The 22,527-nt window shown below is 41.9% G+C and overlaps 2 protein-coding genes across 5 annotated transcripts in view; both read left to right on the top strand.

Moving 5' to 3' along the window:
• stard13b (StAR related lipid transfer domain containing 13b) overlaps positions 1-10,335 on the top strand; it is a 61,509-nt gene extending 51,174 nt beyond the window's left edge. For all 4 annotated transcript variants that reach the window (XM_080772610.1, XM_080772612.1, XM_080772611.1 and 1 more), the window contains 11 exons: positions 1,421-1,484; positions 2,071-3,413; positions 3,955-4,125; positions 4,226-4,385; positions 4,835-5,033; positions 5,238-5,451; positions 7,121-7,235; positions 7,497-7,718; positions 8,521-8,738; positions 9,029-9,205; positions 9,314-10,335. In XM_080772610.1, the coding sequence (XP_080628736.1) occupies positions 1,421-1,484; positions 2,071-3,413; positions 3,955-4,125; positions 4,226-4,385; positions 4,835-5,033; positions 5,238-5,451; positions 7,121-7,235; positions 7,497-7,718; positions 8,521-8,738; positions 9,029-9,205; positions 9,314-9,431 (3,001 nt within the window). In that variant the 3' untranslated portion in view covers positions 9,432-10,335. The remainder of the gene's footprint in view (positions 1-1,420; positions 1,485-2,070; positions 3,414-3,954; positions 4,126-4,225; positions 4,386-4,834; positions 5,034-5,237; positions 5,452-7,120; positions 7,236-7,496; positions 7,719-8,520; positions 8,739-9,028; positions 9,206-9,313) is intronic.
• Positions 10,336-13,762: 3,427 nt separating this feature from the next.
• nbeab (neurobeachin b) overlaps positions 13,763-22,527 on the top strand; it is a gene marked incomplete at its 5' end in the record, with an annotated part of 240,535 nt that continues 231,770 nt past the window's right edge. The window contains 1 exon segment of the mRNA XM_080772482.1: positions 13,763-14,035. Coding sequence (XP_080628608.1) covers positions 13,763-14,035 — 273 coding nt within the window.

Raw genomic sequence — 22,527 nt, 5'->3', positions numbered from 1 at the left:
GAGATGTGTGTGGGAGTTAATGAGTGTTATTATAATGGATGTGTTATATTACCTACAGCTATTTTTGAGTTAAAGACATCCCGTGATGTAAATGCCCCGATGACATACAGGGTTTTTCCCCCACTGTCGACTATAAAGAAATAGTCAACCACTAGTTTGTTTAGCGTTGCTGTTACTTCACTTTAGGGCAGCCGAGTCCATGGGCGCTCTCAAACAGAGACCAAAACAGCATTGCCGTTACCACAGTCACTATGGAGACCGTCTCAAGAGGAAAGCAGGCAGGGGCCTCAATATACTTTTACCCTAACCAACGCCAAAGCAACTCATCTAAATTCCAAACTAGCCAGCAGATGAATAAAAGACAACAGTAATTAATTCCTGCCCCATGTGATTCTGTCCAGGACTTCATTGCACCTTTAGCCTATGTTAGCTTCATAAACAGAGTCACTGGCTTAACTATGTGGTGTGATGTCCCGGCCTTCACACTGTGGTTGATAACATTGATACACTTAATGTATAATTCTTAATCCTCACTAATCAGCCCCTGTTATAACCATCCTACCGGAATTGTAATCTCTTGCCTGTGGAGTGAAGGGGCGCCCGGTTTTGACACTCTTGTGTCGACAGGGCCCTGTATTTACTAGTAAAGAAAGAAAAGGGAAATTGTAGTCAAGACAGCAGGATAGTTCAAATGTGTCAATAAAATAAGATTAATCTCAGGCAAGGGATTATTGTACCACGCATTGTTTTGAGATACCTTTCTTTCTTTATCCTAGTTTGCCCACAAACCTCTAATCTGTATTCACATGCTCCCAGGCTTTCTGTCTTGTTTATGGGAAATATTATGAAGCTCCATGGTTATGTTATGAGAGTGTTTGGATCACTTAAATGAAGGAAAGCGTAACAAAACAGTTTAGAACCATTGTGGCTGGAAAAAATGCCTGTCACCACTCACCAGGGACAACCTTTCATATTAGGTATGTTTCTTTGTAGACTTAATTGAGCCTTCCCCTGACACTGAAAACTATTTTATGGTGTGAAAAGCATAATAGTGTCAAAGGAAGAGTATCTCTGACTGTTGTCTGTAGATGTACAGAGCAATAGACATTGCTAGAAGGATTTGGACTTGTCTATTAGCGGATCACAAACCAGTGTGTAATAGACCATTCTGTCAGATTAGATCCGACAGAACATGAGCCTTCATTAGGAATGGACTGCTGTAGCCAATGGGCAATAACGTGAACTGTGGTTAGGTCTGGGACTATCAGTTCAGTACAGCCATCATTACAGAAGCTGATCCAATTAAGGACATCTGTTGTGCACTGTAATAGGTCTCATTGTGGTGTCTGCTTTATGAGAACATTGTGTCGTCTTGTTTGTTCAGATACGTATCTTCATGTTGGAATCATTTCTTTTTCAGACGGCTTAACACCTTGAACAAGTGTGCTTCTATGAAACTTGATGTGAACATCCCCAAGAAGAAAGTAAGTTGAGTTACTACATTTACAGTATTGTTTTCAAATTCTTAAAAATGTTAATGAATTGATTCATATGGTTTTATGGGTTTCCTTCGACACCCAAAAAGATCCTTCGACTTTTCTTTTCTTTTCTCTCTCTCTCTCGCTCTCTCTCTCTCTCTCTCTCTCTCTCTCTCTCTCTCTCTCTCTCTCTCTCTCTCTCTCTCTCTCGCTCGCTCTCTCTCTCTTTCTTTTTTACACAAAGTATCAGTTTCCTGCTGCAACAATACAAAATATATAATCTTGCTTCATCCTCCTAACCTAGATTCTATGTTATTCGACACAAAGCCATTGTTTTTTGTTATTTTATGTATCTTACGCTAACGGGGAATGTAACCTGCTGACCGACGTTTATTCTATTTATGGCACAGTTGAATAAGGTATCTAGTTTTATGTCACACTGATTGTATAATAGCGTTAAATCTGAGAAGACATATCCTCAGGCTTTGTTGCTTAAGATCTCATGTTCCGTTCTGGCATAGACTGTGATATAACACACCTCATCTCACCTTTGCAAGTCAGCTGATCCTTTAATTTCTCTGCATTTTGCCAGAGTGAAGACTCAGATGAAGAAGACCTATTCGCCATCAGTGACAAATGGACCTTTGAGTGGAGTAGCCGACGCTGGTCCAGGCTGCAGGACATTGACTGTCTTCTGGTACACCACGGAGAGGGTCAGTCTTCCGGGGACGGCGTAGCCCTGAGGACCACCACCAGCAGTGAGAGTGTTCTGACGGACCTGAGCGAGCCAGAGGTCTCCTCGCTGCACAGCGAGAGCAGCGGGGGAAGTGGCCACAGGTGCCTCAGCACAGAGGACTCCGACTGCTCCAACCGCACCTGCTCCGACTCCACGGCGATGCCGGACTCCACCTCTCTCACCCTGTCCCACATGCCCAAAGACATGTCCCACTATGGCTCTCTGCCTGGTAAGCATAGCAGGACGGGGCGCACGCGCGCCAAAGACTTCCTGAAGCGCATGGAGACCCTGCGATCTCGAGGAACACTAGGAAGAGGTCATAATAAGAATCTGGTCATAAGTGCACCGGTGTTGCAGCAGGAGGCTCGGGCTCTGAAGACGCTCCACTGTGTGGAGATAATAAATGGAGAGGAACTGGATCCACTATCCAGCAGGACTCTGCCCTCTCAGTCCAGCAGCGAGGGTAGCAGCCATTCCAGTGGCAGCGCTGTCAGCACGCCCAGCCTGAAGGAGCGGAAGCCTCACCGGGCTGACCACAAACGCAGTGGCATGTACCTAGAAGACATAGATATCTTCTCAGGTGCCCAAGTAAAGAGAGTAGCCGAGCAAAACCGCAAGAATGAATTCTGCTCCTATGAGGACCTGGTGGTCCACATCCCAAAAGACCACAAGCCAGGAACCTTCCCCAAAGCACTGTCCATAGAAAGCCTGTCTCCCACCCTCGGAGCCTCCATTAACTGGCACACAGGCAGCTTGCACCTAGCCCCCCCCAGACTCTCATGCACTAAAGAAATTAGGCCTGTCACACAGTGCTGCCCTAGGGGCAGCCGCATAAGTGTCTATGACAATGTTCCTGGCTCTCATCTATACGCCAGTACTGGAGACCTGATGGACCTGGAAAAGGAAGACCTTTTTCCTCACCTGGATGATATTTTACTACATGTCAATGGACTACAGCAGATAGTGGACCACTGGTCTAAGAATGTGTTGCCTGGTGGAGAGGTTCTGGTGCCAGGAAACAGGCAGGGAGAAGATATGGTGGGTCTCCAGTCTTCCAGTCAGATCACACTGGACTTTGAGGGGAACTCTGTGCTAGAGGGCCATTCCACCTCCAATGATGGGGTCGAGACAGAGACAGACACGAGACTCAGGGAAAGGAGGGACTCAGGAGTCGGGGCTTCGCTCACCAGGCCCAATCGGTAAGGACCACAGATTATTTAAGTATCCAGTCACTTCAATAATTGCTGCTTCTTGTCTTACAAAAGGGGAATTTTAATATTGGTAGAGTAGCTTTTTATTATTATTTCAGTAGTGCTAAATTAAAACACACACACACACACACACACACACACACACACACACACTGTATATGTATATATAAAAAAACTAATAATAATATAATACTGTATATATATATATATATATATATATATATATATATATATATATATATATATACAGTATTATATTATTATTTTTTATTTTTTTGTTATCAAATGTTTTTTTTATTAAAGACAAAAAATCACAATAAGATACGTTAACATCATGAATGACTAAAGAAAACAAGAAACAAAAAACACAAAAACAAACAATCCCACCCACCCCTCCCCCCGAGACCAAAGATGCCAAAAAATGTCAGTACTCTTACTACTGTGCAAATGGGAACAAAAATAAATTATTTGTTGTAGAACTAACTTTCTTTCTACTATACTGTATTTCAAATGCTTTTCCTGCCATTAGGTTACGATGGCCCAGCTTCCAGATATCAAACCGCCTTAGTCACTCAGTAGCTTCCTTGCAAATCACCAACCAATCAGCAGGTCAGCTGAGTTTATTGCAGAAGTTTTCTTTGCTTCGCCTCACTGCCATCATGGAGAAGTACTCGATGTCCAACAAGCATGGCTGGACCTGGTGAGTCTCACAGAATCTCAACAGTTCCAGAGCATGTTTTTCCTTTTCTTTGAAACTTCTCTAGTCATGTTAAAATGGTTTGTGTTGATGTCCTTCTCAGGTCTGTGCCAAAGTTTATGAAGAGATTGAAAGTGCCAGACTATAAGGACAAGAATGTGTTTGGTGTGCCTCTCATAGTGCATGTTCAGCGCTCTGGACAGCCTCTGCCCCTCAGTCTGCAGCAGGCCCTGCGGTACCTGAGGAGCCAGTGTCTTGACCAGGTCAGTCACTCACAGTAAAGCTTGAAATGCACAGATAAAGCCAGTCAAAAACAGTGAAGTGAAAACGGAGAGAGCGGTCTTGGGGGTAGTGCTTGGTGTTTAGCATCTGCTTGATTATCCGCTCTTATCGTCACATACATCACATTCCGTGCTCAGCCAATCAAATCATCTAAATTTGGTACACACAACACACAAAGGTGGCCAATCAAATCATCTGAAATTTGGTACACACAAACACACAAAGCTGGGCATAGCCCTCAAAAATAATAATGTTATCAGTTCTACGTTCTGTCTTTCAAATACTCTAAGGTGCATATGGCTAGAGTGAAGTGAGGATACTACCGATTTAGTTTTCTAATCTAATAAACCACAACAGTCTTTATAGTAAAGATAAATAACATTACGCATTTCTGTCCGCATGGTATCCTAACAATTTGGTTTCATTCCAGGTGGGTCTCTTTCGGAAGTCAGGGGTGAAGTCTCGTATCCAAGCTCTGAGGCAGATGAATGAAATTTCTCCAGACCATGTCAACTATGAGGACCAATCTGCCTATGATGTGGCAGATATGGTGAAGCAGTTCTTCAGAGATCTGCCTGAGCCTCTTCTCACCAGCAAGCTAGGGGAGACCTTCCTCCATATATATCAATGTAAGGACTCCAGCTGCATGTAAAGTCTGCCTTGTACAAGATGAACTCTATTGTGAGCTGATGTCTGGTCCTAATGTTCTGAAATGGGGAACTTCTGTGACGGAACATTAACTCGTGGTGTTGTGATTACAATTCCGGCTTGTGACCTTTTTCATTGTTCAGTGGAAGAAAGAGCTGAAACTCTGTTCTCTCTCATGCACACAGATGTTCCCAAGGACCAAAGGTTGCAAGCCGTCCAGGCAGCGATCATGCTCATGTCAGATGAGAACAGAGAGGTGTTACAGACACTGCTCTGTTTCCTGAGTGATGTCACTTCCTCCGTAGAGGAGAACCAGATGACACCCATGAACATTGCTGTGTGTCTGGCTCCTTCCCTCTTCCATCTCAACATACTCAAAAAAGACAATCTCTCACCCAGGTAAACCCTCATAAGTATGTGTCATATACTGGACGGACAAATGTGACAAATGTGCCCATGACAAAGACTTGGTCTTGTCCGTGGCAAATTTTGGATTTTATTTTCTACACACCATTATAATGTTCTTATTTTGATCATAAGACCCAATTACTGAATGCCAAGTCTCCAATGTTTTGTCAGAATATGTATGACACTTATTTACTATGACTGTGACACTATGGCACATTAGGAGTCCAACCAGTACTAGTGGTTCTTAAATGTTTTATTTGCAAGGACTCCCTTACTGTAACTCCGAAAGTGTATACCATGGGTTTTCAACAGGTGGTCCGTGGACCACTGGTGGTCCGTGAAGGTGTTGCATGTGGGCCCTGACCATGCATTTATTAATGTCGGAAAGTGAAGATTCGTATTTTAATTTATTGTATTGACCACAAGTTGAGAAACAATGCAGTAAATGATCTGGTGACAAATGATGACGCGTCGATGTTGTCAGTTACTGGGAAGTCGGATGTCAAGAACTTCCTCAGAAAAGTGGTAAACCGTACCGGATTGCCTGGTTGAGTGACCTTTATAAGAAAAGGTGCCCATAATCAATCGCAAGTGTCTGCTTACTCATAAAATAAGTTACAATGAACAGCAACATGAGTTTAATATTTCACCCACACCACAACCATATCCCCCCTCCCAACACAACAATGGTCCCCAGGTTAATTCTCAGTCAGGGTGCTGGTCCCCAGGTTAATTCTCAGTCAGAGTGCTGGTCCCCAGGTTAATTCTCAGTCAGGGTGGTGGTACCCAGGTTAATTCTCAGTCAGGGTGATGGTCCCCAGGTTAATTCTCAGTCAGGGTGGTGGTACCCAGGTTAATTCTCAGTCAGGGTGCTGGTCCCCAGGTTAATTCTCAGTCAGGGTGGTGGTACCCAGGTTAATTCTCAGTCAGGGTGATGGTCCCCAGGTTAATTCTCAGTCAGGGTGGTGGTACCCAGGTTGATTCTCAGTCAGGGTGGTGGTCCCTGGTTCATAATCAGTTGAAAACCCCTGGTGTATACAAATGGTTCCATTTGAACACTCCCAGAGATACAGACCTGTTATGGTAATTCAGGGCTAGCTCTTTGTGTTTCTGATAATATTATTCTCCACTCATTTTGTATGTCCGTGGCAAAAATGGAATTTTGACAAAAATGTCCACCACAAGCCAGCATGGCGATGTTCTATATACGGTGACGATCAGACCTGAACAGTCAGAACTACTTCAACATCTGGCTTTTTATGGCAGTGATATTGCTTATTGCTTGTGCCTCAAATAACTAATGAACAACCCTAAAGGTTATCTCCTCCTGTGCTTTTGCTCAATAAAGGTAGAAATAAAACAGCTTAACGGGATTTGTTGGGCCCTCAGGGGTGCACTAGATCACCATTTCTGGGTTGCTTTTAAAAGGATATAGATGTCCATGGCACTGTTTTTACGACTCTGTATTTTTACGAGACCATGCTGTGTACAAACAAAAAACAGTCCTCTAATTTACCACATTCAAACTGTTGAATGTAACAGATCAAACGGGTTGCCTGGTGAGTGTGGAAATGGAAGAGGAGGTTTATGAACTGTGTACAGTAGGCACCTCAACTTGGGAACTCCGCTAATAACAGTGTTCTCGCCCCATAATCCACAGGGCCATGCAGAAGAAGTATGCTACTGGCAGGCCCGACCAGAAGGACTTGAATGAAAACCTTGCAGCAACACAAGGCCTTGCTCACATGATCATTGAGTGCAACCGTCTCTTTGAGGTAAAACACATTTCACATCATGTCATGTAATAATAATAATAATACATACATATGAATTATTTACTGTATATAGTTTATATTGACATGGTCGGGCACCTGTTGTATCTCTGTGTTCAATGTTTTTTCATAAATGAATGGCATATTTGATACTAGTAACAATCTGCTATTTTAGCTATTTTTTTTTAAACAAATATATTATCCACAAACTTCCTGGGGCATACCTTTGCATGTGTCTCACCTTACGTCCCACACATTCATTAGATCCCTCATGAGATGGTCACTCAGTCACGTAATTCGTACGTGGAGGCTGACTTGCACGCTCCAACAACTGAGGAGCTGTGCAAGCAGCTGGAAGGGGATGATGGAACCTACCAGACACATATGGAAGGGAGACTTCAGAATCTGCTCAAAGAAGCCCGGGAGAAGTCCAAGTACTGGGTGTCCTGCACCAGTGCCGACAACACAGAACTCTACTATAAGAAGGTGAATCATTATTGACAGATAATAGAACTCAAAAGTATTAACCCTATTTCAGTCAGACAACTCACGAATAGATTTAACCAATATTTATTATAGAATGAGAATACAAGTGTGCATATAATATTATATATCTTGGCGTTCGGTTCTGCTGCATTTTCTCCCTGCTCGGCACAATCAAACACCATCATTAAACATTAAGAGCAGGGAAATAAATATACAATAAAACCCCCCATGGGGAACATAAATAACAGAGCCCACCGGTGGTGGTGGGAGCAAACGTCACATAACAACCAGGAACCATAGCAGAAGGAAGGCAGGAAGAGCATGCAGACTAGTTAGCTTAAGTAGCCCGCCCAATTGGTCAGCTGACTGCCACATCAGCGAATGACATGTGGGTCTTGCGCACACTGAATACACCCACATAGTAATGCAGCATATTAACCTCTTGAGTATATGTATGCGCCCTTGAGCACGGCATGAAACCCCTCGAGTATATCTGACTGAACTAACTCCGCAAGCTACGTATCATGTGTTCACATTCACTACAAAAGCTGTCAAGATAGCAAACGACCCCTCTCATCCACTCTGCAGGGAGTTCGAACTACTTCCCTCTGTACCCCAAAGTACCAAAAGTACTAACCGTAAAAAAAAAATTAATTCCTTCATACCAAATGCCGGCACTAAATGATACGAAGTGTTGTTGCTGTTGTTGTAACTGTTTGTTTTTTTTACTGTTGAGACCGAAGACAAATTTCCACACGTGGACAATAAATGAAACTAACTAACATGCTTATGTCTCACTCAGATGGGAGGTGGGAACCCTTTGAGGCGCTGGAAAGTGTCTGTGGAGGTGGAGGCTCCTCCGTCAGTGGTACTGAACCGTGTGCTACGGGAGCGCCATCAGTGGGACGTGGATCTGCTGCAGTGGAAAGTGTGTGAAACGTTAGACAAGCAAACAGAGGTGTTCCAGTATGTCCTGAACCGCATGCCCCCGCATCCCAGCAGGGACTTTCTAGTACTCCGGTAAGTGGCGCGATGAAGAAAAGAGTCGGGTAAAACTTTTCAGTTCTGTTATATTCAAAGTCTGTTCAACTCATCAATCTTTTTTTCCCCTTAACCACTCTTAAGCCCTATTTTTATACTTTGTCTTGCAGAAATAGCTAATTTATCTATAAGATCACAAAGAGCTTGTAAATTTCTATTTTCAATTTTTTTGAAATGCTCAAAATAGGGGTGCCAGGTTGAAAGTGGTTAAGTGACAAACATTCTGTCTGTGAAGACATGAACATATTTCTTCCCTGTCTTTATTCAAGATCATGGAGGACAGACTTGCCCAAAGGTGCCTGTTCCTTGGTTTCCGTGTCCATAGAGCATGAGGACTGTCCTCCGATTGGAGGGATACGAGCTATAGTTCTGGAATCCAGCTACCTGTTAGAACCATGTGGCTCAGGAAAGTCCAGACTGACTCACGTCTGCCGAGTTGACTTGAAGTAAGTATGCGTGGAAAAGTACACATGAATATGCATAGTTGGGCTGCCTTGATTATTGTTATGCTGGTGGTGCTGACGTTTACTGAGTATATTCATCTAATGTTTCAGGGGAAGAACTCCAGAATGGTACAACAAAGCCTTTGGCCACCTCTGTGCTGCTGATGCTGCACGAATCCGCAACTCCTTCCAGCCTCTCGTTGCAGAGGGCCCAGAGACCAAGATCTGATATTCAACTCCTTCCAGCCTCTCATTGCAGAGGGCCCAGAGACCAAGATCTGATATTCTAGCCAGCCATGTTTGCTCAATCCAGAAAGGATTGAGCCCACCTAAGCCTAATTTGTACTTATGTATGTTGCACTGAAAATTGGTTATTTTTGGTGAGCAACACGACAGTACGACAAAGTATGAATTAGCCATTAGTCATAGCTAACAGCCATGCACAGCCCGGTGATGAGGCCTAAGCACTAAAGCACAGTTTTATGCCAGAGCACAGGTGTTTTGAAAAGTATTTTGAGACCCTCTGTACTTGCACAATGACAGAAGAGGACATCTTATACAGTAGGTGTAGGATATAATTACCCAATGGGAAAAAGAATCATCCTGCCAATGTCCTTAGCATTAGAATTGTTTTGATGTTGCTATATATTATACTTGTAATATTGTCTTGTATTGTATTGTCATCATGAATAATATTATTGTTGCTATAATCTACAATGTCTAGGACATTAATGCTCTTAAACGCTTCTGGGAAGCATTTCTATTTTATTAATTTTACAATTCTAAGCTATGACCACGTAAATGTCTGTATATATATGTATTTAAATACATACTGTACATGTAAATGAGTTGTATATATTGTAGATATTTGAAAAACGTAATAGTACATACATGGTTTCATATATATATATTAATCTAGTGTCAGTATTCTTGTAATACATATGGTACAAAATTGTAAACTGGTTTTACTTTGCTTCAGTATTGCTGTTGTGGAATGGGTGTAATTATATTAAACTGACCTTTAATGATTGTGTGAAAAGGACATAAGGTTTGACATGTTCATACCTGCTTTAGGGTACTGGAATGTGAAATCAAGTTCCAGAGATATCTTTTTTTAATAAAGACTATCAAAACTATAAATGGGTGACTATCTTGTTTAAATATGTAGGAATGGTTGACATACATGAAAATGCATGTTCTAGGCTAGGAGGCCATTCTTTGCTTAAACAAACAAACAAACATCCCACTCACCTCCACATACAACGTTCACTACAAAACTCTTCCTGGGCTGAGAGAGGCATCTACTGGCCAAATGGAAAATTGTGTATCACAACTCAGTCAACAGTAACAGCAGATGCACAGTAGATGCATATAGTCACAGTTTAATCACGGCATAATAACTAGTAAGACGCCCTGAGGGTGAGAATCGACCTCGCCCTAATGGACAAGGTTGCATGCATGCATCCACCTGGGTGACGGCTGACTGCTGGGAGAGCGCTGGCGCTTTGGAATGGGGGGTCAGATCAACATATGGAATGAATTCTGTACTGGCCATATATGGAGCGTGTTTTCAGTGTACAGGGTTTGATAAGGTCAGATCAACATATGGAATGTCAGAACAGGTCAGCTCCATATGGAAATCTAGGGGTGCATACTTAGTTTAGACTAGTCATTGGTTAGACATAAGGTTGGTGAGGGATGTGTTAAGACGACTGGATTAAGGTTGGTGAGGGGTGCGTTAAGGGTTTGGATAGGGTACGGTTAGGTTTCGGTGTGCTGCCCCGTGGGAGGTTAGGGTTAGAAGTGAGGGTTTGAGATAGGTTGTAGGATTTATGACTGGTCTAACCAATGACTAGTTAAAACTATAGGCTACTGAGAATTCTAGTTTTCGCCGGCTGCCGGGCACGGCTGCACTAATAACTTTGGGGCAGGCCCGTCTAGAGTTTGAATGGACAGGTATCAGTCAAAAGGGAGACATCGAAGAGGAAGGATGGGTGGGGAGGGTCAACATATGGAATGTCAGAAGTACAGAACAGGTAAGTTCCAGGAGATCATAAGGTTTTGAGGTTTGAGGTCAGATGTAGAGTTGCTGGCCGGCTCCATGCAGATCTAGGTGATGATCCAGTCTTCTCCATGTATGGCTATCCAGGTTTTTTTTTAGGTCGTGATCTTCATGGAGATGGCCTTATATGGAGCATGTCACAAGGCGTGACGGACTGACAGCCATATATGATGGTGTGACGTGTCACGAGGCGTGAGGGACTGACGGCTATGGTGGTGTGGTGTGACTGACTGTTGAGAACCACTGGCTAGTGGCTATAGATCACAATCACATAGGCCTACTGTTGCATGATGCAAAAGAGCAGAACGTGGACAAGTACAACATACTAATGTTTTCCACTAGATGGCGCCTTTTTACCAGCCCATTGCTTTCAGCAGATGTGACATCTGCTTCACGTGCGCATCGCCTCCAGCCCTCGGCTCCATAATGCAATACATTTTGTGTGATTGATTGATTGATTGAAATATTTATTAACAGTTTGTAGAATTACAGTACATTTCAAGCACAAACTCAATACAAAGACTGTTAACTGTGAGTGGACGACCCAATTAAGCATTACACTTGTTTACAACAGGGTCCACATTGTTCAATTCATGTGTTGTTTGTTAACTTGTTTTGTTTTGTTAACTTGTTCTGTCTCCACCAGGAGGATAGGACTCTCACACACACACACACACACACACACACACACACACACACACACACACACACACACACACACACACACGTGTCATGTGTGTGTTGCACCTTCTTTTCCCACCGTTCTCAAAATCCTGAGTTTTATATGAATACTTTTTATTTTACTGTGTGTTACTGTGTAGCCATAAGTACAAGATAGGCTAGGCTCCACAAGTTACAGAACAATGGGATTGCTATGCAAGTTGAGAAACATTTTAGATTAGCAAAGCACAACACCAAAGAATATATGTATTTTCATAGGAGAGCAAAGTTGATTGTCAGATTGTTCAGCAGCATATCGTATTATCACAAATAAAGTGGTATAATGGCATGGAAATTAGGTCATAAGCCTATGATGTCAAGGTATTTGAAGCCTGACATCATTTCACCTCCCTTAAGAGCCATGCTGACACAGATCAGCTTAATGAGGCTGGGAAATGCAAGCTCAGCTTCTAACTGTCAGTCAGGACAATCATGGACAGGATTGCCAAGCTATCATTTGGCAATGCAGCCATAATATAAACATACTATAAGTTATAAAACAACATTAGTGCATGTGACAGTGGAAATTAACCTGCATAGTGCTGCATGGGCATAGTGCTGCGGCTGCTGCCTTGATCCATTCCATCCATACATTCGGTGTGCCATAGTCTTACAGGTGGTTGGTCACAGGCGTAGGTAATTGGGGTTAGTGCATGATAACTCTTGTTCTAACTTTGCTGTGTGTGCATGCTTGTGTATTTTAACCATATCTTTGTGCTTTACAATGAGTATGAAGTGTGACTGTGTGCTCAAACTATTAGATTCCCCCTGACCTCCCTCACTCCCTGACTTCTTCGTGTGTGTGTGTGTGTGTGTGTGTGTGTGTGTGCGTGTGCGTGTGCGTGTGTGTGTGTGTGTGTGTGTGTGTGTGGTCTGGACACCACAGCACCCCTGCCTGTACTGGTAACATTATAGTTATAGTGAATGACATTTTAACTTGTTTTGATACATTTTGTAGTCCTCCTTTTAAATAGGTTGTTCAAGTAAATAATTATATTTCTAACCTGAAGACCCTTGCCGTTTTTAAGTGATAATATAAGTATTCTGCCTTGAGCCTAAATAAAACATCTCTCTCTCTGTCTCTGCTCCTCCCTATCTCAACCCTGTGGGTATTCAATTCAATGTGTATTATACAGTATTATCATATATTCTCTGGGTGAAACTCCCAGGGTGGCGTAGTCTGGTTTTGTGTCCGGACTCCGGGCCTAAGTGCCCTGGTCATATATATGTCTTTAAATGTTCGGATGAATTGAAAATGGAGGACCCTGACGTAAACAAGATTTTTTTCTGGTTTTATCCTCGCAAACAGATTTTGTATTGACCTGTACTTTCATTTAAACTGTGTAGTCAACTCTATCCATATTCTCTACAAAGTAAACTGTTAATCAATCAAACGCAGGGGTGGTGACTGGACCCGCAGCCGGCAGGGGGCGACAATGTGACCGTGACAGCAGCAGACAGACCAGAGACGGAGGCGCGCATCCTTGATGAGAGCTGCACACACAGCTTGGTGCGCAGCGTCTGTCTCTCTGTTCGTACTGGCGTGGATATGACACCTAATTAGAACTTCGTTTAAGTGTTGACGGATTTACTTGGTACGACTGGCTTGTGCGACTAATGGATGGTGTTTACTCACAGTGTTTACTGTGACATTTATTTTCTTCTTCTTTAACTCAGGTTCCTGAATGTTCTCTCGTTTTACTTTAAGCGGTCTCCGTGAAACGTAGGTAGTCATACACTGCATTATACCCGGGTTTCTGCGTCCAGTCTGGGTGGAAATGTCAAGCGAGAAACCGGTGACAATGCCGGGCTCGATGTCGCTTTCGGACCGACAGCCAACCCCAGGTCATGTGCTGCTGCATGGGGCTACAGGCTCCACTGCCAACAGTGAGAACATGGTGTCTGCCTCTGGCTCCATGGTTCTACCGGCCGGAATGATCAACCCATCGGTTCCGATCCGGAATATCAGGATGAAATTTGCTGTTCTCATCGGGCTGATACAGGTCGGAGAGGTTAGCAACCGGGATATTGTCGAAACGGTGTTGAATTTGGTAAGGACACAATCACACTGCACTGCTCTTTCATACTGTTAAGTCATGTGGTGTGGGCCGTGGCTGTGGTGTTAACAATGCTTCCAACTTTAAGCAATTAATTCTGAATGAAATAACGGATTCTTACATTTAACCATTCGGTTACATATGTGGAGAGTACTGGGGACCAAAGAGCATTTTATGTAAATGTGTGGCACATACTGTTGAGGGGAGTGGGTGACAAATGTTGAAGTTTGCAAAGTTACAACTTGCCCAGGTTAACAACCTCTGGATGTTCAGCTGCACATATTATGCCTGAACTAATGTGTTTGGTTAATTGGTTTCACTTCATGAATATCCATTCCCTGTAATCCCTGCAGAAGTTGGCAGTACAGATCATGATGAGGCATATTTAAACCGTCTGCTCAGACTCTGCTGGTGTTTCTGTGTGATGTGCTATATAGCCTTTCTGGTGTCATTTTCATCAGTTGTTGAAGGGGCCTTCTTTCAAAACGGCACATATATAATTTATTTTAGTTAAGTTAGTTAAATGAACAGTGAACACTGAGTATTTTACTGTGTGAGATTAGTCACTGTGATTCTGGTGAGTGTTGAAATCACAAAATCAGACCCAAGCCCTTGGCTTCTGTCTTGTTTGTGTTAAAACTCAACAGCATCACTTAACCATCATCACAGACTGTCTTAAGTCTTGTGATGATCCGTTTAGAGGGGTGTGTTTGAGTAGCCTCTGGTCCAGAGGGACAGAGCTTAGTGTTTTCCACTCATTAAAGAGGGCCTATAATCACCTGTCACTGTAGCCGCAATTTGCAACTCTAGATTTTTTTACAATTGGCTGAATCTAGAGTTGCAATAACCTCCATCGACTTCCTATGCATGGTTTTGGTTTTGCATTGGTTTGTGACCTCCTGGTCTTAAATTACGTTAAACTCACCAACATTGCAGCTGTAGTCCAAGCTTGAATTATCCTCTTTCGATCTGGTGTCGCTTGTTATTCATAAAAGTCCCCGTAAAAAAAGTTATGAGCTACTTTCTGTCCAAAATATTCCACAACTATTATTCCGAGCCGCCATCTTGGATTTTTTCAACGTGCCATAAAACAAGACGTGAGGGGGAGCGCTTGTTTAATAGAATCTTACCTGCGCAGGTAAGACACCCAAAGAAGAGGCCGACACCCTAGGGAGGGAGGGACACTATTAAACAAGCGCTCCCCCTCACGTCTTGTTTTATGGCACGTTGAAAAAATCCAAGATGGCGGCTCGGAATAATAGTTGTGGAATATTTTGGACAGAAAGTAGCTCATAACTTTTTTTACGGGGACTTTTATGATAAACAAGCGACACCAGATCGAAAGAGGATAATTCAAGCTTGGACTACAGCTGCAATGTTGGTGAGTTTAACGTAATTTAAGACCAGGAGGTCACAAACCAATGCAAAACCAAAACCATGCATAGGAAGTCGATGGAGGTTATTGCAACTCTAGATTCAGCCAATTGTAAAAAAAAATCTAGAGTTGCAAATTGCGGCTACTGTCACTGGTCACTTCCACCGCTTACTGGCCTCACCTCGGTTTCAACTCCGATTGCAGGTGGCTAACGTCTGGATTGCTTGGCTTGCTGGATATAGTGACCCCCGTCTCTGTCAAACTGCTATACGTTTGATCTCTGCCATAAGACATGTTTATATTTCCTTGAGCAAGACACTCAGTTCTACCTTCCCATGCTTTGGATAAGGTATACAGGTATACAGGTATACAAAGGTGTTTAACCTATGCAGCCACTATCAAGTTTTCCTGTATTCTTATTTTGCCTAATCAGCTCTTGCTTAAATAATGCAGTATCATGATGAGCCTCTAGTGCTTTCCACAGTTCCATGTTTTACCCATGATCTACAGTACAGTAGCAGCGCAGCAGCAGTATTATTGTGCACCGCACTGTTCAACTTCTTGTAAGCACACTAGAGATTAATTTATGACCCACCACAACAGAAAGCCTGTTTATGGAGCAGGGAATTGTTAGCCCATGGCATATACAGACGAGAGAAAGTAGGACTGCTGCAGTGACTCTTTAACACCTTACACCCTGACATTTACTGCACCATTTCAACTGGAACTCTGTACTAGCACTAGATCTCTTTTCAACATGCATTTTTTTTATTGAAGTATTTATTAACAGTTTGCAGAATTACAGTACATTTCAAGCACAACTCAACTTTTAAGGGGTGCTAGCCCCGTCTACAGCTTTTGTCCCCACACGTGTCAATATTTTCCATTGACAATGAACTGAGAAATTATGTCAGAATTCCGCAAAATATGACATTAAACATCACAACATTAAACGCCATTGACATTGAAGGGACAATTTGTAGTATGTAAACTAGCAAATCAGCTAACCACTCACAGGCAACAAGCATTCTGATTGGCCAGTATGAGATGATGATGATGATGATGTACAATGATAAGAGCGCCCCTCACAGGTTTAATGTTTGTCTTTAGTTCAAAGTTTGTGTAATTTACGTCATATTGTCTCTTTATTGTTAATGGCGTTTGTGTTGGCGGCACCGTTTGTTTTACATCACCATTACATCACCTAATCAACATCAGTTAGACTTTAATATATTAGCGCCCCTCACTTCACACGGGTGTGATTTTTCAATACCAGTCAGTGTCCCTTATTTAATTATTTTTTTGCACCAGTGCCCAAAGTTGACCTTTCTCCACATTTTCTTTCACTTTGATCTAGCAGCATGCCAGCACTGGAGGAAAGGTCTGGCTGTTGCTACACTGTCTTTTAATAGTTCACACTATACACTATCTTATCATCGAACAACACACGTAAATTCTCCATGCATTGTCAATGGGAATTTAATCTCAAATAGCCGAATTGCTCGGTCTTATCATCGTACATCATGACGTAACATTCATTGTCCATGGCATTTAATGTTTGTTTTGGGACAAATGCTCAAAGCTGGCCATTCATTATCAATGGTATTCAATGTTTGTGTTTAGACAAACCCTCAAAGCTGGACATAGGAGGGGCCCCTCAAAATAGTCTGAGTCTGAAAACACACAGATCTATCATGGTGTAATTACTAATTATCATAGTTGTAACTTAATACTTGTAAACTGTAATACATTATATTTGCTAAAGTGAAAACAAAATGTGTCTGCAGTGACTGATCCTGATAAAGAATAACAATCACAACAACCATAAAATATACAGATTGTGTAAACTGTAATGTTATCTTAAGTAGCTTTAAACCGGCATGAACGTCATGTGACCTCTGGCACAAACGTCCAGCAACTCAGGGAGTCTGACAGAAGTCCTCCCTCCTCAGCACCGTTTTTAGATTTAGCTTTTCGTCACATGTCACATTTGCCATTGACAATGAAAGGATAATTTACATCATATGTGGACGAGCAAATGTTTTAATTCAGATCTGTGCTTATATATATATATATATATATATTAATTACAGTGATGTAAATAGGTGTTTAAGTCCTAGGGACATTTTATGAGTCCCACTTCAACGATGTTATAGGAGTCATATTTTGCCATTTTTACAAATTGCAGCATTTAACTCCCATTTCCCATGGTTATATTCATGTAGAAAACAGAAGAAGAAATTATATTATAACTAAAGCTAGCAAAATAAACTAGAATAAAAAACAGTACAGTTGTGTGTGTGTGTGTGTGTGTGTGTGTGTGTGTGTGGGAAAAGTTCCACATGACTGTGACAACCAAATGATACAGGACTGCATGATAGATCTTTGCCAGCCAGCATGATACAATAACAATTGTGAGGTTTTTATAGTTTACGGTATGAGAAAGGGAGAGAGTATACTGACCCTGCTGCTGAAAAGACAGGACAAGATGCATCATCTGCGCTGATGCATTGCATTTCATATGCAAGTATTCCATCTCGGTTTGAGTATTGCTCAGAATCACAAAAAATACTATATTATTCCAAGTTGTGCCAGACCATCTTATCTTAAAATGTAGCCCTGTTATTTATTAGGCTACCTTTTGATTGGTTGGATTATTTGTGACAATGTTCATACTTGAATACTGTAGGTAAGTAGGGACATTTTTCTACCGTTTCGGATGTGGGGCAGCTCGCCAGAACCGGAGACGGCACCCAGAGGAAACCCTGAGGCGAAATGGACATAGTGGCCGAATTTGATATTGCAGCCTGGCCCCAAACACATGAACGCGCTGGTCCGTTGACTATCATTGTGCACGTTCACGACGGCAGCACGCTCGTGCGCGTTCGTGCACGTTCAACGGCAGCGCGTTCATGTGTTTTGGGCAAATCCATCCCATAATGCACTCTGTTCCTACCCGGAAAGAGGAGTGAAATCGCCTCATGCGCTTTTGAGCAACTTAATGCAAGTGGATGGAAGGAGAACTCAGATGCCATCTCTATTCATAAGGTTGCACCACTCACTTCACACAGGTGTGATTTTTTGTTTTGTTGTGATAATCCTCCCTACTATAGAGTGTGCTGACTATATAAGGAGTTCCTCCCTGTCCCCAGTTAACCCCTGGGGGTAAAAAAACCTTAAGTTTCGTTTTTGGCTAGGTGGCCCAGCCTTCATCCAATCAGGATAGAGGATAGAGAGGGGGCTTCTGCCAATCATGATCGAGCAGGGGTGGGCCTTGTGTGTGCTGTTGGCCTGTCGCGTGTCCACCCACTGTAGTGCGTGCATGTGCACATCTTGTTACCGGGGCGGACTGGAAGGTTTTCCAAGTCACCCAAATCACTCCTTTAAGTAATATAAATTAGGCCAATCTTTCAGTCGAATCATGAAAACAAATATATATTTAAATGTTTATATTTTTTGTTGTTGCATGATTTGACTAATAGATTGGTAGTCGAATAAGACTCCCTCCCAGGCCTAGAAATATCTAACTAGCAAGCCTAATCATTCTGCACTAAGCATCACACAGTTACAGTATAGTAACGGGTATGTGGTAAACCCTACCAAATGAAATGGGAATTGCAATATTGGTATCAATTAGTGGTCATTATAGATTTTTCGAGGGTAAACAATGAGGGTACCTAGAGAGATTAACTTGTTCAATGTGGGAGATAGGGCAAGGAGGCCCAACATTATGCAAGAAAATGCTCTGGGTTGAAAAAAAGGTTAATTTCCAAGTGTGCTACGGGGAGTATGAGGCTCTAGTTTCAAGGTTAATTAGATTTTGAGAGATTGTGCAAATTGTGTAGTAGAAATTGTGGCCTAATGGTGGCGCTAGAGAAAAGTTCATTAGTGCACCAAAATCACTGTGACTATCTTATGTTAAATAATACTTTGTTCTGATGAGGTACAGTAGGTATAGGCTATTGTATTAAACTAGGCCCTGGAGCAAGTGGCTATGTAACAATCTACAGTGTTATATTGAGTGTAATAATTAACAAATGGATGTTAAAATGGATTTCATTTTCACATTTACTAATGGATAAATTAACACTCAGGATTTTACTGTGTACCGTCCGTAACCGTACAGTATGCTGCAGTGCATGCCACTTGCTTTTCATACAAATCCTCCCCCCTAAGTCCTCTGATCAAATGAACACTCATTATAATTCAGGACTGTACCAGTGTTTTTGGCAGCAAATTTATATTTTTGACTTTTAGCTTAGTCATAGTCTTTGGGATTAAACTTCATTTAGTTTTAGGACACACCTTAGTCACCTGGAATGTTTTAGTTTTAGTCGACTAAAATGGCTGATTTGCGACGTGTTGTGAGCTTCACGTAGATCTGCTATTTTCAGCATGCAACCAAGTGTAAAGTGACCCTTCCTAACATTTTAGTCTAGTTTTTATTTGTCAATATATTGTCTTATATTTAGTTGTCATAGCTTAGTTTTCATTTAGTTTTCGTCAGTGAAAAGAGGTACTGTAGTCGACGAACATTTTTCGAAATCAACACTATTGTAAACTGTACTGTATAGTTGAAAGCGCTCAACGCTTCCTTCATAACATTGAGCAGTACTTACGAAGTGCTTTCACTTTCAAGTTTTCAACCAATTTCCCATATGCTATGTGTATAACATTAGTTTCGGTGATTCATCTTCAATGCAAGGTTTAATGGTTGGATTGACCTTGCATGAACACTCCATCACAAGCAGCTGTCCATGGCTGCCATTGTCTGGGAGAGATACCTTTTTCCCCCAGGTTAAACCTCAAGCATTAATGGTGATATATGACTATGTCTGAGGAATGTCGGACGCTAAAACCCAAACGTCCCTAACACACTGATATTAACTTATCATTCGTTGGGGTGATAACCTGTCCGTGGATGGATGGATTGATACAGATAGTTTAATTGATTCCTTCTAGCGATGGGCAATTAATCGGTAATTTACTGACCGATTAATTGATCTATTCAGTACAGAGCTCAGGTCTGTGACATTCAGCTTGCGTGACATGATTAACAATGCATTCTCACTTAGCCTTTGACTTCACAATCTCAGGAAAGTGATGTTAAAATGCATAAAAGCTGCGTTTTATTTTGGCCTGGGCGGGATTAGCGGTCCAGGCACCTTGGCTGGTAATCCAGCAAGACAGTGTGTCGCGGGTTCGAGTCTCGATCCTGATGAACTTTACTGTGTGTCTTCCCACCCATCTCTCCCTGTTTCCTGTCAAGCTACTGTATGTGTATATTAACACCATCGGCCCATGACGTAAATCACTGTCAAGTTCAAGTGCACGGTCATGTGTCCGAGACGGAGATTGATAATCTCCGTCATATTAGTGCTATGAAAACTGATCCATCGTCAGCAAGCCTAGAGGCGCTTGCTGACGATGGGCACATTTTATTAATGGATTAAATAGGCCCGGGCCCTCAAGGCAAAAAGCCCAAAAAATATCTTAAAGGGATTGTGACATTAAAAAAATGGTTTTGGAATTGTTCCTATTTTTTTAAGGTTTTCTAACCTCAATTGCACCCAAAAAACCTGAACTTTTAACATTCAGTAGACTTTCTGTGGTCTGGGGTTTTCTGGCTCAAACAGGTTCTCTGATTTGCAGGCAGTTTGTGATGTAAGAGCCTGCAAATCCCATATATGTCAATGGGATTTGCCAGCAGATGTCACTGTTTTCACTGTTTGCCTGTTTTCATTGTAGCTCAAAAGGCTTCCAAACCCCAAAGAAAACTCCAGACCACAGAAAATCCACTGAATGTTCAAAGTTCAGGATTTTGGGTGTAATTGAGGTCATAAAACCGTTAAAAGAAAAATAGTTGCCTTTTTTCATCCATCTACTTTTCCATAAGCCTTCTTTTGACGTGATTTTTGCTAGATATTGCTGATGATGTGTGACAGAAAAGTGCTTGGGAATCACCATATCAATCAAGCAATAAACATGTTTCTTTATCTGTGAGTAACATTTCATTGTTCATAGTTTCATACCATGCAGACGATGGCTTCAGGGAAGAGTTTCATCTCCGGCTATGAAAAGGTTTCCTTTGCTCTTCATAGAAACCATTTAAAATTCATGTTGCCCCACTTTCAAAGCATAGGCCTATATGCCAAGCAGGCAATTTTAAAATAGATGATTTTGTCGTTGCATCAGTAGCAGGTGAAGTTGGTGAACTGCTGTGGTGTAGTAGCCTGGCTAATAAGCCAGACTGAATCAGCCGTTGGCAATTTATTTTGTGTGATATTAGTCTGGTTTATTAGCCAGGCTAGTGGTGTAGGTGTTGGACTGTTTGTGACTGGATATCTAATTTATTTTCTTCTCTTCTTGTCTGACACATTTACAGAACTGAACTATCACTAAAGGAAATTATTGATGATCAACAACAAAAAGAAAATGCCCTACAACAATATAACAAAGATGAAATAAATATGAATGTGAATTTATTATAGCTATAAATGAAAATCAATTGTCAACAAATAGATACAGTAGCTCAAACCTTTTCATTTACCGTAATATATTTCCCAAGAAGATCAATGCAAACTGTTTTACTGTATGACATACTGTACCACATACATACATGCTGGGATAATCAATATCTGGAAATTCCATAATTGATGACATGAGAGCAGTGGGACTGCTGTGGCCAAGTCGATTGTAGTTATGGTTGGGATAAACTCTAAACATATCCCTCTGTTTCCATCTATTTACCACATACAGCCCTGGGACCGATCCTCATTCCTCAGTCGATATTACCTCAAATTATGCACAGTTTTAGCTGAAGTTACACTACAGTTATGTTATTCGTTGTTTGGACTAATTGTACATAATAGTTTTACTCTGGAGTCGGGAAATTCGTTTACCCACCGTACCTCGTCCACTCGACCAAAAATACTTTATTTAAAGGGTGTCACTGTCAACCTTTTTAAGGGGTGCTATATAGCCCCTCCTATATGTCCAGCTTTGAGGGTTTGTGTAAACACAAACATTGTGTTAACACAAACATTGAATGCCATTGACAATGAATGGCCAGCTTTGAGTGTTTGCCAGTCATTTAATATGGTGAGACCTT

This window comes from Protomyctophum bolini (genome assembly GCF_963924005.1).
Source record: "Protomyctophum bolini genome assembly, chromosome: 9".
Classification (NCBI taxonomy): Eukaryota; Metazoa; Chordata; class Actinopteri; order Myctophiformes; family Myctophidae; genus Protomyctophum; species Protomyctophum bolini.
Note: the sequence above shows the minus strand (reverse complement) of the source record. Positions and strands in the feature narration are given on the sequence as shown.